Here is an 18,055-nt window from a genome sequence, read left to right as displayed (position 1 = left end):
AAACCAAATTCAACAAAACTTATAACATGTGCTTACAACATTACCAATATATCATATTCATAAACTATTTACCTGATAAAAATATTTTATTTATAAAGTATAATTATCTCCTTATCTTGTCATTAGTGCTAATATTGATTTATATTATTGTCACTTAATAAATAAAAAAAAATTGTTTTATAATATTAACAGTTATGCATTTTTAAGGAGAATAATTACCTTCCTGAAGTTTATATTTCATTATGATAACAACCATATAGACTGTAAAACAATTATCTCCTACCTTTATTACCACAAAGATGAACAAACTAACTAAAATTAACAATTTTTCAAAAACAATTTTTTTTTAAACTATTTTTTATAATTTTTTTTTATACAATAACAAATAACAAGGATTAAAATAATTCTAAATTCTATAAAATTACATAGAAGTAAAATGTTAATTTATTTATAATATCTATACAATGTGTGTCTAAAGTTTTTGTATATGTTTTATAATTAATTGCTTTATCAATGTTTTTTGTAATATGTACTGATTCTATTATTTTTCTATTCCGACTATTCTAAACTATATCTAATATATCTGATTATTAAAATCAAATTGATGTTTATATTTAATACTATGTTGTGCCAGTGCTGTAATTTTGATGTTTTCTATATTTTTACAATTAATCTTATGTTGGTAAATTCTTGTTTTTATGTTTTTCCTCATTGTGTAAAACTTTACAATTGTGGCAATTAACTTTATTAACAACATTTAATTCATCTTTAAAATAAATTTTGTCTTTCATATTATCCAGATAACTTTCCAATTTATTATTATTATATAATCCAATCTTCAAATTATGATGTTCATATTCTATAAATTAAAATGAAATTTATAGAATATGAACATTATCATATTCTATAAATTTCATTTTAATTTTATCTGTTAATCCTGTAATATAGTTTAATTTAAAGTAATGGTAATTATTAATCCTAACTATTTCTTTTTCCATTACATTCTGTAAACTATCTTTGTTTGTTTTATCATTTTGTATATTTTTATTTTTATAAAAATCCGTGATTATGCTTTGATTAGCTTTTTTTAATTTGTGTCATTCACCTAATTCATATTAATTATAGAAACTCTTCCTGTAGAAGATTATTAATTGAAGGATATGATTTTTTTTTGCTTGGCCAAAGTGTTTTTTTTTTCTAAAATGGACTAAATGTATTTAAATTTTGAATTACATAAATAAGTGAGTATAGTTATTACTATTCAAAGAAAAAATTCATTCTTATTAAATTTATTTTAAAAAAACAAACAATTAACAAGCACAAAGATTTTTTAAAGATTCACTTAAAAAGTAATAAGAGGATTATTATTACATTAAAAAAATAATATGTAAATATTGCTTTCCTAGAGGAAGTTATATTTGAAGAATTAGGAGTAAACGTTTTAAAAAAGAATTTTTGATATAGAAGCATGCGGTATTACGTACTCGAACAATGCCAGAAGTCAACTGTTGGATGATCTATAACTGAATAATTTCAATATAATGAAATCCGAAACAGTAGGTATCTAAATATTTGAATTTCCTATATCATTAAATGTTCAAATGAAACCATGGCCATCGAAGAAACATATTTGCTATAAGTTCACATTTGTTTAAACATTTCATGACTAATTAATGAACCTAATACGAGTATATATACCGGGTGCTTGTCGTTTAGTGTATCATTCGACTCGAATAAGCAAATATGAAGGTTGTACTTGCTCTATTTGCTTTCGTGGCTTTCGCCCAGGGGTTCCGCTTCCCCCTTCCTTTGGTGGACGATCTCTCTGATATCTTCGACAAGACCATGGACAAGGTGATTGATGCCGGTGAGGTAAGTTATGAAACTTTCTTGCATTATAAAAAGTAAATAGATAGAACCAGTTGGTTTTATATAATCGTATAATGATTAGTTTAGTTTAACGATTAAACTTCCATGTCTCCATCAGAGAGTAAGCTGTAATAACACAAAAAAAAACCATGCTAACGTTGTATGAAAAATCATACATGATTGAACCTCTTGATATTTTATTATTCTTTATAATAAATATATCAGTTTATTACTGATATTCTTTATGCCACCAATGATTTCGATCAGTCTTTTCTTGAGCCGCCAACTAAGATTGTGAATGAGCCACGACTCTTTGACTCTATAATCTTTTCTATTTTTGGTTTGGTCCTTATGTTTATTTTATTTTGAACAAGAGGAAATTAAAAATATAACGTAAAATATCATTACATATTTTTTTTATTTCTTTAACCACTGGTAAGTTATAATGCAATAAATACCCATGTCAAATCACGAAACCCAACCCCTCAGATTTTGATGGAACTTGGCAAAATTATTTTTACTATATTGACACCACAAAGTTTTCTTGTCTTATCATTTACAATGTTTGTTACATTATATTTTTTCATTCCATAAATTTGGTACTATCCGAAGCCTCGGAGAGTCTACCTGTAACATTGTCCACCTTTAAAAATATTTGTCTGGAATACTATTCAAGATATTCGCAGGTAATATATGTATCATGCCCAAAAAAGGTGAAAAAACTCTTAATACTTTAGCTGTAACCTCCGAAAAATAAACATATTTTTTTTAAATTTAAGAAACGGTCGTATTATTTTACAATAACTTTAAAGTCCAAGGTCTCAGTGATAATAGAGTGCTTAAATTTGGTTTAAATATCGATGGAATTTTCTCATATTTAATTATTATACCAAATTGAAGAACATCTTTTTATATTGAAAAATGTTGAATTTATATAATAAAAAATTGATAACACAAAAACATTTTTTTTCTTGCGCCACAATAAATAGACTATTTAGCCATTTTCTCTCTCGCAGTCCAATATAAGTTTACTTTTGCATTATATTTCATAAAAGCTATAAAATATTGAATAAAAATTACTTTTCAGGTATTTTGAGGACAATTATAGAATTAATTAGATAGATTTGTGGTAGTGCGTAACAAAATTTTGGGTAACTTATTATTGGGATTTTGGGGGTGGAACGGGAATGCAGTATTCAATCAAATTATTTTTCGTGCCATGATCTCTCTTAGTTTTAATTATTTATTTTTATTTAGTTAATTGTTATAATTTATGGGGCTTCGAGTACTAAATTGATAAAACTAAAAAAATGATTCATTAATTGATTCAGGGTATATTTTGCACTTTTACTTTCGAGTAGTTGAAGCTATAAAATTTGTTGGGATGTTTTTTGCTGTATCTATAATTTTCTTTATTAACAGAAATATTAATAATATGGGAGTCAACATGTCATGGCTTATGCGTCATCTTTGATGGCTGGCCAAAAGAAGCACGACCACATTCTTTGGTGACAACGTGTGTTTCTATGTGCCCTAAATTATTTATATATGATTAGAAGTTTATTATTGTTTATATTTTTCTTTCACAATCACATCGAGGTGGTGATGTGAAACCTAATTTTGACCTTTGGTGAAAGTAATGTTTCCTCCTAATACGTTAAAAAAAATGCTGTTTTATGAAAATAGGAAAAAGTGAGTCTATGAAAATTGTACACCTAATAAAATGTTTGATTAATTGAAAATCAATTTCGGAAGTCTCCTGACTAAACAGCTGATTCAAAATAATCAAAACTTATTTGGAGCATAATTATCAAGGACTAGTTTCATAGTTTAGAATCTTCGGACCAAATTGAAGAAGGTTCCATATTTTTTGTTGCTCTGAGAGAGGGAGAGATAATTTCTATTATAGTTTTACCTTATACATTTTATACATTCACTCATTAATGTAATACTTGTTTTCACTATTACTCATTATACTAATAGTTCGTTATTTTATACACAGAAATTGGTCCCAAAGTTCCCATCATGGCGCCCACGCCCACCATTCCGTCCACTCCCACCATTCAAACCAGCACCAAAACCTGCCCCCGCACCTGCTCCAGCTCCAGCACCAGCACCTGCACCAGAAGCTCCTGCAGAAGAAAAACCAGCACCAGCACCTGAAGCACCTGCTGAGGAAAAACCAGCACCAGCAGAAGAAAAACCAGAACCAGCACCTGAAGCACCTGCAGAAGAAGCACCAGCGCCAGCACCTGAAGCACCTGCAGAAGAAGCACCAGCACCAGCACCAGCACCTGAAGCACCTGCAGAAGAAGCACCAGCACCAGCACCTGAAGCACCTGCAGCAGAAGAATAAGCTAATTTTTAAATTTAGCCGTTCTAAAATTGTTTGCCTAAATATAGTCACTAAGGGGTGAAATCGGTGTAAATATTGCATTTATATTTATCCCAAATATCATTTAACATGGTTTTATTGAAAAATATCATCATCATGTTGTTTTAAAATTTTCTTTTTAATAACTTTACATTTCTATTGATTGAGAATGTTTATAATGTATATTAATTTTGAATTTTTGTGGTGTCTGAGTTGTTCGTTAAAAAACATTCTAGATTTACTTCTTAAATCATAAAATTTATATTAAAATGTCTAGATAGTAAATAGCGCACGAAGCTTCTTCTACTGGTACAACAGGCGCATGAATCTCAACGGCCACCAATCATCTTTCTTTATCTTATGTAATGGTAACTGGGATCCTCAGTTGTCCCAGATCCCGCCTCACATCGGCCCTTCGGCCTACCACTTTGCCGGAACGTAACTATACTGTTTAAGGAGCCACTCTTTTCTCGCTCATCCTCATTTCATGGCTAAGCCATTTAAGCCTCTGTGTCTCTGAGAAGTATAGCCCAAACAGTTCACCATTTTTCCTTCTTCGCCAATTAATATTCTCGCATACGGGCCCTAAGATTCTCCTCATAATTACTCTTTCCAACCTGGCCAGCAGGTTAATGGTTTTATTGCTTTGGGTCCCCAGATTGGCCTTGTCAACGTTTGTACAGGGTGAACTTGGTGGTACGGCTAACAAGTTTGCTTTTGATTAACCTTACAATGGAGAAATAGGCTCTATTTTCGACAGAAATTCTGCTTTTTACTTCTTCTTCATCCTGGTTCTCATTGATAATAGAGCCTAGGTGAGAAAAACTTCTTTCTGCTTCGAAATTATTGTGCCCATTACAAAGCGACTCTGTCTTTGGTCCAGTGGCTTCTTATCCAACAGCATAATCTTGGTTTTCCCCATTAATATACAGGCTTTGCTTTGACATCCATCGCTTCGAAAGCAATCCTAATGCTCTGCCGGGATCTACCGATGATGGTGACGTCGTCGGCAAAGGCCAGAACTTGAGTTATCTTTGTAAATACTGTTCCTTCCTGATTTATGATTGCTTGTAGAGCGATATTAAACAGGAGAGGAGCAATTGAGTCGCCTTGTCTTAGGCCACACTCCACTTGAAAAGGCTCTGATAATCCACAGGATTCTACTTGCCATTGTGCATTTTACTAATCGGGAGAGTTTACTAGGAAGCCCCAGTTCATGCATAGTCACTATGAGCTCACTCCTTACGATTGTATCGTAGGCAGCCCGAAAGTCAATGAACAGTATCCAAGTTAGAGATCAGCAGACATATTTCTCTTTTCTCAGAGATTCGCCTCAGTCCGAAGATTTGTTAAATAGTAGACCTATTGGGTCGGAACCCACCTTGATAGTCATCCAGTTTCTGTTCAACCTACGAAAGGAGCCTATTGTACTGGGCAATGGAAAAAATTGTATATCCAGTGTTAGGCAAACTAATCCCTCGATATTTGCTGCATATCGTTGAATCTCCTTTCTCCTTGTATATAGACACTACTACAGCGTCTTTCCACTCCTTGGGTATGGTCTCTTCTACCAAAATCTGAGCTATTAGTTCCCTGGCGACTTCGTGATGCCCTGCTTAAAACAATTCTGCTAGTAGTCCATCATTACCGGGTGATTTATTATTTTTGAGTTTAGATAAGATGTCTTCGATGGCCCTCTACAGCGGGTGGAATGGCTTTCAAATGTTCATCTTTAATACCCACTAGTGATTGTACACGAATTTTCAGACAGTTCTCTGCTTCTGTCGGGTCCATTAAGCTCTTGAAATATTGCCTCCTTTCTTGCACTTCTAGCATTAGTATGTTGCCAAGGTAGTCTTTTATTAGGTTGGCTCTCCTGATCGGTCCACACTTAACGCTATTCACAATTTTGTATAACTTGCGGGACTCATTACTACTTCTTGAGTTTTCAATTCCTTCAATCTGTTTCGTTAATGATTCCCTCTTCTAACTAATCTCTTCGTGTGCGTCCTGGCATCTTTGTACTCCTTGTAACTGAATGTCTTTCCTCTAATTTTCATTAATCTTTTTTCATTCCGTGCCTGTACACATTCTTCGTCTGTAAAGTACTGTTCTACATATTGTTCTATGTATTGTTCTAAGTATTGTTAGTTAAATATAGAAAGTAATGTTCTAAATATTTTAAATATCTAAAAAGTTGAATGAAAATAAAAAATCAAAATCGCAAACGCCATACACACTCCCTCTTTAGAACCTTAGTTGTCGGAACCGGCGCAGTGCTTCCTGTATACAGAGTTGGTGAACAAAAATCAGTAGTTAAGGAATAATTGCAAGAATATTCTTTATGATTACCAACATGCCCAAATGGATGAGGAGGGTGACTGGACTGGTGTTTAATAATAACCCATCAACGACGGGACGCAATGCTAGTTAGTTTATAAAGATAAATACAATTTGTTTTTCTGTAAATAAAACAAATTATACCTAATAAGTTATGCAAATTATGACAAAATATTTAGACATAATGTATGCGTCTAAAATGTTATATTGGGGTAAAAAAAAATCATAGCTTCAAATTAAAAACAATAAGAATTATATTAATACAAAATTACAATAAATCATCAGTCAGTATGAATATGACCTATCTAATTCTATATTCGAAATAAAATCGTTTAAACTTTCATTCAATATGTTTGAGGCATAAAAAAACCTTCAACATCTTTATCAACTTTTTTATTTTTTCTTGATATACTTCTCTGTGAAGCAATGAAGGGGTCAGACATGATAAGGGGATTCCTCATTTGATCCCCACAAGTATTTGTCCTAGACGATTTACGAATGTGTTGCAGTATATTTTTTCGAAATACCTTGTGCATAGCTTTTTTTTTTTCAGAGCATTCTATAAACGATTTTCTTTTTTGTGTAGAAATTTGAACAGAGGATGTTTTGTTTTCTAATTTTTCCTCAATATAATCTGGCAATAAAAAAGGTAAATCGAACCAATTTTAATGTTGGGAAATAAATTGTTTCAAAATTCGGTGGCAGCTTTCCCATTTGTTTTTAGTTGCCATGCACCAAGGCTTGCAAAACTTTTTGATAAGGACATAAACCTCGTCAGAGCTATTTTCTAAGTTGAAAGATTCTATTGGACATTTCATAATTACTTCTTTCTTTTGCTCGGTAGGGGTGGAACACCAAATGTTGAAAACATCGGCGTTTGTTTTCGAATTTTCTGAAAAAAATATAAACATAAAAAAAAAAAACTTTCAAGTATATGCAAACTTTTTGTTAAAACTTGTTTCAGGGCAGCCCAATAAATAATTCTACACCTGAATCTCAACAATGGTTTTAGCGTTTTTGAGAGAAGTCATTTTAAAATTAGGAAAAATTTAAATTTCGATATTTGTTTAAATTAAGATTTTATTTATTAAATTTTCCCCTTTTTTACAGTATTAAACATACCTCTGGCTCTTAGATTCCATAACTATAGGTGTTTTTTCCTTAAAGAAGAGACGCACATGGGTAGTGAAACTGAAAAGGAATTAATTCCTTGAGTTTAACCTTTATATGGCCTCACAGAAAAATGTTAACAGTTTAATATATGTGTACATAAGTAGTCTAAGGATTAGTTTAAAAATCCCAATAGTAAATAACTGGTAAAAAAATATTTTGATTTTTGATTTTTGTCCTTTGAACAATACACTTTGTGGCGGTTGTTTTTCACCTAGCAAAACTCATCTTAAGTATTAGTCATAAATAAACCCCTCTATTTCCTATTATTTAAATTCTAACTTACCTTGATCTATTAGCTGGCCAGTCTGGTAATCTATTTTACATGTTTCAATTAATTACTTAATTGCATCGCGAATTACATATGGAGGTAATAGAGGATTACATCAAAAAACGGTTCATGAAGTTCTACTCCCAGTTGCCGACAGTTAAAGGAGCAGTGACCTACAACCTGGGAAACCCAACCTCAACCCGAAGACTGAAGCCCAGACTGCTGCAGGACATTCTTTTATATTTTTTTAATAAATATAAAATTAAATCATTGTCACACTACCTCTATTTAGTTATTATTATTATTCATTTTATTCATTCATTATTATTTTTTTTCTTTTCTTCTCTCTTCCCTTTTCCAAATTAACTTTTTTCTTTTTACTATTAGAAGGCAATTGTTTGTTTTATTTAAGTGTACCAATATCATTGTTTTTTGTTATTAATTTTACTTTCCTCTTTTATTATTCTTATCTATTTATTTTATTATTTTTTTCTTTTCATAAGAACATTGTATTTAGTTAGAGGTGTCATTTGTATGACTATACCCCCTCATAATCAATTGTTAAAAAATATATATAATGTATGTTATATCAACCATGTAAGGCCCACCAGACATTTTCTTTAATAAAAAATAAAATAAAATAATTAATTACTTATCTAAAATCTATTGCAATAAAAAATCCGAGGATACAGTTTGACATTACTTTTCCAATAATATCCTGTAAATTTCAAGTTAAATTAACTTTTGAATCGTGAAGGAACAACGTTCATTTGAGTTTTAATCAAAAATGATAAAAATCTATAGACAGCATACATTAGTGTGTTACGATAGATTAGAAGTGTAAATAGTTTTGAAGATAAAAAATTTGAAAACTGAACTCAACGTCGGCTAAATTTGCCGGCTGACAACTATTTTTACCACTTTAAATGCAAATTCCTAGGAAAAATTGTTTGCTATTTCTTTACTAATATTTTACTATTAAAATGATAGTAGTGATGAAGGAAGCAAGTCCGACTTAGGCCTATTGGTAATTTTAATCTAAATTAAGTTGATCTTGGTCAAGTATAGCTAACAAGTAACAAGTAAGTTAACAATTTAATTATCTATCATTCAAATAATCATCTGGAATTCTATTTTTGAGTTGGTGAACGGTATTCATGATAGCCCATACTCAGAATAGCTCTAAAGAAACATTGATATAAAGTCTCATGTGCTTATTGATATAATGATGATCCGATTTCGTCGAAATTTTTAGAGCTTATGATCGTAATTATAATTATGTTCTAAATGCTGGAAGATTACTGATAAACCGTGTGTATTATTAAATGGAAATTGGTCCGGATGCGGTCAAATTAAACTCAAATAGTAATATATTGTATACCCATTTATGTTCTAAATGATTTATATAATATACTATAAAATGTATATACTTTTTTGTGATGCTTAAATAACATTATCTTTTCTTCATTATTTTATTTCCTGATATTTTCGCGGATTTATTCTGTATACAAAGAGTAAAAGAGCTTAAAGAAGATATCAAAATTATTTGAGGTGTTTTACCGACACCATTTCCTTCTCCAAAAATCAAGGGACTTAGATGGCCCTAAAGCGCAATTTCCTATTGTATTTGGCAATACTTTTGCGCTTTTTACTATCTATACTTTTTACTATAGATTTTATGATTCGATAAGTCAATCTAAAAACTTTATGAAGATGATTAAAGATGATCTAGATTTTTTTTTTAATGAACGGCTCAGACACCAGAAAAAACTTCAAATCATCCTAAGTAGTAAAAATTAGTATACTCCAAAATCATTTGCAATAAATAGAAATGTAAGGTTATTAATAAGAAAAGTTTAAAAAAAAAAACATGATGGTGAAATTTGCCAGCAAAGCCATGTTAAATGATATCTTGGGTAAATAAAAATACAGTACATTAACTTCAACCCGTGGTGGCTATATTTAGACAAATTATATTAGAACGGCTAAATTTAAAAATCGGCTTATTATGCAGCTGTTGGTGCCTCTGCTGCAGGTGCTTCAGGTGCTGGTGCTGGTTTTTCCTCAGCTGGTGCTTCAGGTGCTGGTGCTGGTTTTTCCTCAGCTGGTGCTTCAGGTGCTGGTGCTGGTTTTTCTTCTGCAGGTGCTTCAGGTGCTGGTGCTGGTTTTTCCTCAGCAGGTGCTTCAGGTCCTGGTGCTGGTTTTTCTTCTGCAGGTGCTTCAGGTGCTGGTGCTGGAACAGGTGCGGGGGCAGGTGCTGGTGCTGGTTTGAGTGGTGGCAATGGACGGAATGGTGGGCGTGGGCGCCATGATGGGAACTTTGGGGCCAATTTCTATTAGATAAAAATAGAGAACCATCAGTATAATAGTAATTGTGAAAATAAGCATTATATTTATGAGAGAATCCATGAAATGTAGAACGTAAAACTGTAATATAAATCATATAAAACTATCTCCCTCAGAGCAGCAAATAATATGTAAGGTTATAATATGGAACCTGCTTCAATTTGGAACTTCTCCATACTTCGGTCGGAAGATTCTAAACTATGGAACAAGTCCTAGATAATCATCTTCCCAATAACTTTCAATTGTTTAGATGCACCCGTTGAACAAGAGACTTTCAAAATTTATTTTCAATTAATCAAAAAATTTTAATATGTGTGTGTACCGTTTCCATAGACTCACATTGTCGTTTCTGCTTATTTTACAAAACAACATTTTTCCAAAATTGCGATGTTGGTAAGTCTTGCATCTATTATTGGCATAAATTCATATTTTTGGTCGTTTTATACATGTTCGCTTACAAAATATAATATATTGAAATTAAAATTGTAGATCCCGCAAATAAAATGTAATTTTTTTCGGATTGATGAAAAGACATTAATCTAATACAAGATAATAATTTTGTAAGAAAGGTTTTTCTTTTGATTTCAACCATGGGTTTTACTATATTTGTTTATTAGGAGTTCTTTTTGTTTTTTATTTAGAAAGTAGAGGTCTATATTACTTTCACAAAAACCAAAAAGCAGGTTTCACATCATCAACTCGAAGATGATAAGTGATTGTGATAGAAAAATATAAATGAAAATGAACATCTAATCATACATAAATAATTTTATAAACTGAAGCCTAGCTAATTAAATAATTAATTAATATTGTTAATTAATGCGATTATTACCTTTATAAATTCCTAATGCCTAATAATTTCTCAGGATTTAATTGAATTTCCATAAAGCACGCCGAAATGACATTAGAATTGGAAAACCTTTCGGACACAGATTTTCTTCTCTTTTGATCCTTTGTTATGGCACTTTCGGGCATGTAGTCAGCCAAGAATGTGGTCGGGCTTATCAAAGATGACCCATAAGCTTGGATATGACTTCCTTATTATTAATGTTAAATTTTAATTAACATCCGTACCGCTACAACTCATGAAGGGGCAGGGGTTTAGTACTTTGTAAGGAAGTACTGTAACTAGACCAACTGTTGTGCAAGAAGGTAATTTGATCAGAACTACGCTTGACCACCATATTTTTACCCAATTTACGACCACGAGGCTGGTTGGACCCCAGGAGGGCTCCAGAACCCATATGGTTGACTCACCGCTACATTATAACAGAATACAATTGTCTGCCCAGCCGGATTCGAACCCGGGTCTTTGAAATTAGTAGCATCACGCTTTACGACGACACCACCACGCTCCCTTATTAATATTACTATTATTTAAAAAAAAATATGGTGAAATTGAATATACAACAAAAAATATCCCTACACATTTCTTATAGCTTTAACTACTTGCAAGTAATAGTGCAAAGTATCCCCTGAATTAATTAATGAATTATTCTTTTAGTTTTATGAATTTATTACTCGAATCACCGCAAATTACAACCAATATAACGATAAACTAAATAAAAATAAATAATTCAAACTAAGAGATATCATAGCATCAAAAATGATTTGAGTGAATACTATATTCCCGTCCCACCCCCACTGTCCCAATAATAAGAGCTCGCCTTATTTTACCTTGAAAATGTTTACCAATAGTGAGTTCGGCAGTATTTGAAAATATATATATATCTAATAATATTTTAAGTTAGTCCCCAAAACAAGGAATTGGCGCCAGCATGCCATGTCAAATCACGAAAAAAAAAAATTAATTTTATACCCACCACCTCAGATCTAGATGAAAAGCTGAGAAATTAAGTCTATAACTCTCTTCAAAATACCTGGAAAGTATTTTTTTATCCTATCGTTTATAGTTTTTGTGAAATATAATGCAAAAGTAAAGTTATGTTGGGCTGCGAGAGAGAAAATGGCATAATAAGCCTATTTCCTGTGGTGCCGGAAAAAAAGAAAGAAACATTTTTGTGATATAAATTTGTTTATAGTTCTTTAATTATAATTTAGCATTTTTCAATTAAAAAAGATATACTTCAACATGTCAAAGTGTCGTGGCTTATTCGCCATCTTAGTTGGGAGCTCAAGGCAAGACCAATCGCAATCTTTAGTGGCATGAAGAATATCAGTAATAAAGAAATATATTTATGATAAAGAATAATAACGAATCAAGAGGTTCAATCGGACGGCGTTCGCTAGGTTTTCTGATTAATGTGGCATTTCAGCTTACTCTGCGACATGGAAGTTTAATCGTTAAACTAAATTAATGATTATATTATCAAATAAAACTAACTGGTTCTAACTATTTACTTTTTATAATGCATGAAAGTTGTTTAACTTACCTCACCAGCATCAATCACCTTGTCCATGGATTTGTCGAGGATATCAGAGAGATCGTCCAAGGAAGGGGGAAGCGGAACCCCTGGGCGAAAGCCACGAAAGCAAATAGAGCAAGTACAACCTTCATATTTGCTTATTCGAGTCGAATGATACACTAAACGACAAGCATCTATATATACTCGTATTAGGTTCATTAATTAGTCATGAAATGCTTAAACAAATCTAACTAAGAGGAAATATGTTTCTTCGAAGGCCATGGTTTCATTTGAACATTTAATGATATAGGTAATTCAAATATTTCCAAATTAAACTTCCTCTACTTCCTACATTTACTATATATATGAAATATATAGTATGGGAAAGTTTTGGGATCGTGAAAAATTTCGTTTTTGACGACAATACTCATTTTGAGGTCCCTTGAATCCAAATTACGAGTCTTGCAAAATGGCGTGTGTGTAAACAGTATATCTCATAAACGAAAAGTCCTATGGAACTGAGATAACATATTTAAAGCGAGTATATGTCTGCGAATTTGCTGCAAACGTTTAGTTAAAATTGGTCAACTGTAAATGATTCTTCATAGAATAATTTTTTTTTATTTTCTCTAACAAAAACAGTTCTAACGATTTTGAATAAACTCGGCATGCCAATGTTCAATTTACTGCTCTTTAATATCAGATCTTGTCTGTGAACGAATTTTTAAACAATTTTACTCTTAGGTACCTACCTTTAATTTGATTTATATGAATAAAAAATACTAGTTCTTATTATGGTAGGAAATAATAAACAATTAGTAAATACAAAGTAATAAAGAATTTATTAAAAAACTAAAGGAGATTATTAATGAGTACTTGGTAAGTATTTATCACCAATATCCATTGCCCTTGAATTTTACAGATTGTTATATCTGAGAATGAATAATGTAATTAAAATAAATTAATATGCATTCATTTTCATTTGCATGCATTAAAATTCATTGCATAATTATATTTACTTAAACTTAGAAGTGTAAGACCACGGCAAAATTGGTTGAGATTTGAAGGACTTCATGACAATTAGTGAAGAAATATTTATTTGTTCTCGTATTGGCACTAATTGTTGCTTCAGGCCTTTTCCTAAAAACCGGTGCTTAACAACCGGTTGAAACCGCGTTTTAAAATTAATGGTCCTCCTGATCGAAATAAATGATGCTGTGTGGGTAGCTTTTTTAACTACCATTTTGTAAAATAAGATTTTTTATACAGTAAATTTTTCTGTAAGTTGGATTCGAAAACAGCCAAACAAGTCATACTATTACGTATTTATAATTTGTATTGTTTATTTACTTGATTTTAGCATTTTTACATTCACTTATAGTAGAAGAGCCCAAGAGGAGAAAAAAAGGCAGTTATCTCACCCCAATTTTTGATTACTTTAATGAAAACTATGTATAATTACTAGCCAAAATTGATGAGTCTGCCCAGTATAGGTAGGGGGAATAAAAAATGGTGGCTGTTTAAAAAAAATTTTTTTTCATTCGGAGCTCTATATCTTAAAAAGTAGGAACAACACAAGAAAACCTAATAGTACATCATTTAAAGAATGGTAAATTTGCTAAAATATGAGCCCTAATAGAGTTATTTACGTTAAATATTTCTCGAGATAAAGCTTTTTAAAAATCAACGTTTCAGAAAAATGTTGTATGGGTCGTACTGAAAGATCAGTAGTTAGTGAATTTATTTTGAAAAATTTATATCTCAAAAGCCATTCTACGTACAGATCTCTATTAGCATTCAAATTAAAACTAGTTTAATGACCTATAAAGTAGTTTATGATGTTTATCTTCGTAGGAGTAATAGTTTACATGAAATTTGCTAAAATAAATTGATTTATAGTTGTACGGACAAATTTTCATTGGCCAAATTTATATTCATATATGAACATCATAAAAACTAATACCCCTACAACTAGAAATTAACATTTGGTGAGTTTATTTTGTCAAATATCATAAAATAAAGACTCGTTTGAATTTACAACTCACATTTTCACTTTAAAAATGAAAAATATAAACTATAAGATGATTTGACTTATAACATAAGGTGAAAAAATAGTTTAAAAACACATTTCCGGAAACCAGTACGGTAACATTTATTGAATACCGTTGGAAAGCGTGCGATTTTAGAAAGAAAAGTTATAACCTAAAAAGTCATAGAACGTAATGGAGAATGAGGAGAAACACATTTATATATCTGTTTTAGTACGGGTTAAACTGAGAATGGTTTTTCCGCTCTGCCATTCGAATAAATGTCGTCGTAACTATAGTTAGTTATTAATAGTTAGTTTCTTATTTCACTTAAGCTGTATCTGAGTCTTTCATTTAACAGGATAAATCCATAAAATGATTTTTAGTATTTTCAATTACAATTTCTATTACGATTTAGTATTGAATAATTGGTTAGCAGCAGAATATAAATTTTAGTAAAGCGTTATATTTGTATTTTTTTTATCAACTTTTTGTAAAAGAAAAATACGAAAATGTTTTGTTGAATATCGTTATGGTACTTTTCTGAACATTTTTGAAATTGGAGTCAATCTGTTAACTGAACGGCTTATTTGGAAAATTAGTATTACAAGTGTTGCCATAGTGATTAATATAGAAACTTCTCTTCTGAAAATAATGAGAAATAATTTCTATTCTAGTAGGGTGGTAAATAAAAGTTCTAAGATACGCTCACCGCAGCAAATTTTGACTTTAATATTATTATCCGACTGATACCATACGTCATTGTATCCAACATATATATTGCACTCTGTGATATTTGTTTATATGTTAAATTAATTCAAGTACATACTACACGAACCTAAAGGGAACACGAGACATGTATTCGGGAAGACTCCTACTTGACCAGAGACGGTGTAGTCAGGTAGCGGTGTTGGGTTTCCCGAGGAGCTCGGGTCAAAGGAAGAGCTGATTGCTTCGGCCTGATCCTCTTTATTGAAGGTACCTCCTCACAACTGAATTAGTCTCTAGTCCCTTTAGTTTCTACTTTTCTCTGTTCCTTTAACTCTCTTACAACATCCTTTGAATATTTTATTTCTATCGTGCTATGTATTTTTTATTTATTTCGAGGAACTCCCTAAAGAAATTCCGCATTCTGTTCTATCCCATAGAAATAAAATTATTTCAATTTTTCTTTAGTAGTTTTATTTATTTATTTTTTTCTTATCGCCGTTTTTCAACTTAGGGCACTTTTTAAATATTGCTCGATTAAGTCTTCTCTTCCCGTTTTAAACAAATATTTAAAAAGTGATATTGGACCGTCCTCTCTGGGGGTCTTAGTGGGGTGTGTCTGGCCGGGTGTGTATGATCTCCTCTTATTAGATTGTGAAATGTCGTTTTGTTTAATAATTTACATTTTTATTTGAGATACTTTAAACTGAGAGATTTGATAGGAGATAACTCACATTGAAGAAAACAAGGCAATTTCGAATTGCAGGAGTTTCTCCTGAACGTATCTCGATATATTTCACTGTGTATGTATTTTATATCATGATACATAATAAAATTAATAATAATAACCAAGGCCTAATGAACCGGAAGGTTCGATGCCGATACTACCAATCGTTCTCTACATACATCCTTCCAGTGACGCCCCCTAACCCGATTCTACTAAATAAGTTTTAACAATCCTCCCATCTACGTTTTGGTCTACCGCTCGGACGTTTACCCGTCGGTTCAGCGTTCATTAACATTTTGGGGATCCGCTAGTTACTAAGCCCTAAAACCTTACACGTCCATTTTACAAGTCGCAATGTTATAACCTGAATTTAATTTTCATATTTACCTATTGTATTATTTTGTACAGTTGTAAATTACATTAAATAAATTAAAAAAATAAAATTTAATTTACCGGGCGCAATTCCCTTAATTCAGCGTTGTGTAGCCTTCTAAATTCTCCCGTTAATTTATCCTTTTGTCGGTCCGAAAATTTCAGTCAGTATATTGTCTAAAACTTAAGGTATGATATATAATATATTTTTAATTTTAGTTAGTCTTGCTTGAATTAATAGGATCCTCACTTAATGAAAAATGAAGCTGAATTTTTAGGGAAGTCAGAAAAAACGAGCGAGCACAGCCTATTAGCCAATAAGGTTTAGAGGAACTTTCCTAATTAGTGGAATAAAATGATTAGGATATAATTAATTAGTATTTTTTTAAATTAACAGTTTACACTGCGATTATATTCAAAATGTTTTTTTTAATTAACAGTTTACACTGCCATTATATTCAAAATATTTTTTTAATATCTGTTACAACTTTTAGAAAAAAACTACGAAAAACAAATTAAAATGTTTAAAATGCCAATAACATTTTTTTTGTTTTCAAATAAAAAAAAATGAGAATTTTCAATTTTTTAAAAATTGAATCACGTATGTTTTCATGAAAAGTTTCAATAAATTGATAATTTCCCGAGTTTATTAATTGAGCTTTTCGCTTTGGGCATGGGATTTTCCTCAGATTTTGAGTAAAAAATAAAATAAAAAAATTTTAAATAGCCTAATGAGTTAACAATTAATTTTTAAAAAATCTCGTGCGGTGCTTGCATCAAACAACCATTTTGCGAGTAATTTTTATTATCACACCTAGTAAATTGTAATAACAAAGTAGTAAATTTCCCTTAGTATATATTCCATATATAAGTGAAAGTAAAAAGACAAATAATTTCCATGGGTATAAAGGTCGACGAGCTGTGATATTGTCGATCCCGTTTTCAGCACTTCAGTCCACTTTGGGACATCCTCTGCGTCAAAATAAGACGAGACCATCCTCTACTTCTCGATATTTCATGTTTCTTTATTTTTTCAGTAATATATACAATAGTTGTTACTTATTGTAATACAATAAATAATAATCTGTACCAACCAGATTCGAACCTGGAGTTGATATTCTTGGAGTTAATAGCATATATTGCCTTACCAACTGAGCCCTCCCCCTCGCTCCTCTCTACATTATGCGATCAAGAGTTAATTGCTTTATGTAAAATATAACCCTATCATTTACAAAATAGCTTTATAATGGTAAAGTAAATCGGGGTAAGCGCATAAATGGAAATGTTCCTAAAATTTGTTTTGTAGTCTGGTATGTATGTTTTTTTTTTTTAATTTTATTTTACTAAAATAGAAAAACTTATGAGAGAAGAATTTCGGTGTCATTCTTTAAAAACGTCAGTTATGGCAGCATTATTAGCCCCTTCCACTATTATTGTACATATATCTCCCTTTTAGAAGTCATTACATGAAAAAACAATATATAT

General features: G+C 31.2%; 2 protein-coding genes across 4 annotated transcripts; one reads left to right on the top strand and one right to left on the bottom strand.

The window, feature by feature from the left end:
• Positions 1-1,711: 1,711 nt before the first annotated feature.
• On the top strand, positions 1,712-4,298 carry LOC106686580 (uncharacterized). 3 transcript variants are annotated; one of them, XM_067050457.1, is made up of 3 exons: positions 1,712-1,872; positions 3,872-4,130; positions 4,173-4,298. In XM_067050457.1, the coding sequence occupies exons 1-3, from the start codon at positions 1,744-1,746 to the stop codon at positions 4,223-4,225; spliced, it is 441 nt and encodes a 146-aa protein (XP_066906558.1). In that variant the 5' UTR covers positions 1,712-1,743; the 3' UTR covers positions 4,226-4,298. The 3 variants fall into 3 exon arrangements, with proteins under 3 accessions (XP_066906558.1, XP_066906547.1, XP_014285447.1); XM_067050446.1 differs by having other exon boundaries at positions 4,164-4,298; XM_014429961.2 differs by having other exon boundaries at positions 3,872-4,298.
• A 5,662-nt stretch (positions 4,299-9,960) lies between these two features.
• On the bottom strand, positions 9,961-12,901 carry LOC106686575 (uncharacterized). The gene is made up of 2 exons (XM_014429951.3): positions 12,764-12,901; positions 9,961-10,357 (listed from the first exon to the last, which is right to left on the bottom strand). Exons 1-2 carry the CDS (start codon positions 12,788-12,790, stop codon positions 10,031-10,033), a joined length of 354 nt encoding a protein of 117 aa, XP_014285437.1. The 5' UTR covers positions 12,791-12,901; the 3' UTR covers positions 9,961-10,030.
• Positions 12,902-18,055: the final 5,154 nt, after the last annotated feature.

This window comes from Halyomorpha halys, unplaced genomic scaffold, assembly GCF_000696795.3.
Source record: "Halyomorpha halys isolate HHAL.00 unplaced genomic scaffold, Hhal_1.1 Scaffold840.1, whole genome shotgun sequence".
Classification (NCBI taxonomy): domain Eukaryota; kingdom Metazoa; phylum Arthropoda; class Insecta; order Hemiptera; family Pentatomidae; genus Halyomorpha; species Halyomorpha halys.
This window is presented reverse-complemented; position numbering and strand designations above follow the sequence as displayed.

What these genes read in the sequence shown, in the direction of transcription:
- LOC106686575 (XM_014429951.3), bottom strand. Translation starts at nt 12,790, where the DNA reads ATGGACAAGGTGATTGATGCTGGTGAG. An exon ending in AGGTGATTGATGCTGGTGAG is followed by an intron (nt 10,358 to 12,763) that starts GTAAGTTAAACA and finishes TTTATCTAATAG; the next exon opens with AAATTGGCCCCAAAGTTCCC.
- LOC106686580 (XM_014429961.2), top strand. Translation starts at nt 1,744, where the DNA reads ATGAAGGTTGTACTTGCTCTATTTGCTTTCGTGGCTTTCGCCCAGGGG. An exon ending in AGGTGATTGATGCCGGTGAG is followed by an intron (nt 1,873 to 3,871) that starts GTAAGTTATGAA and finishes TTTTATACACAG; the next exon opens with AAATTGGTCCCAAAGTTCCC.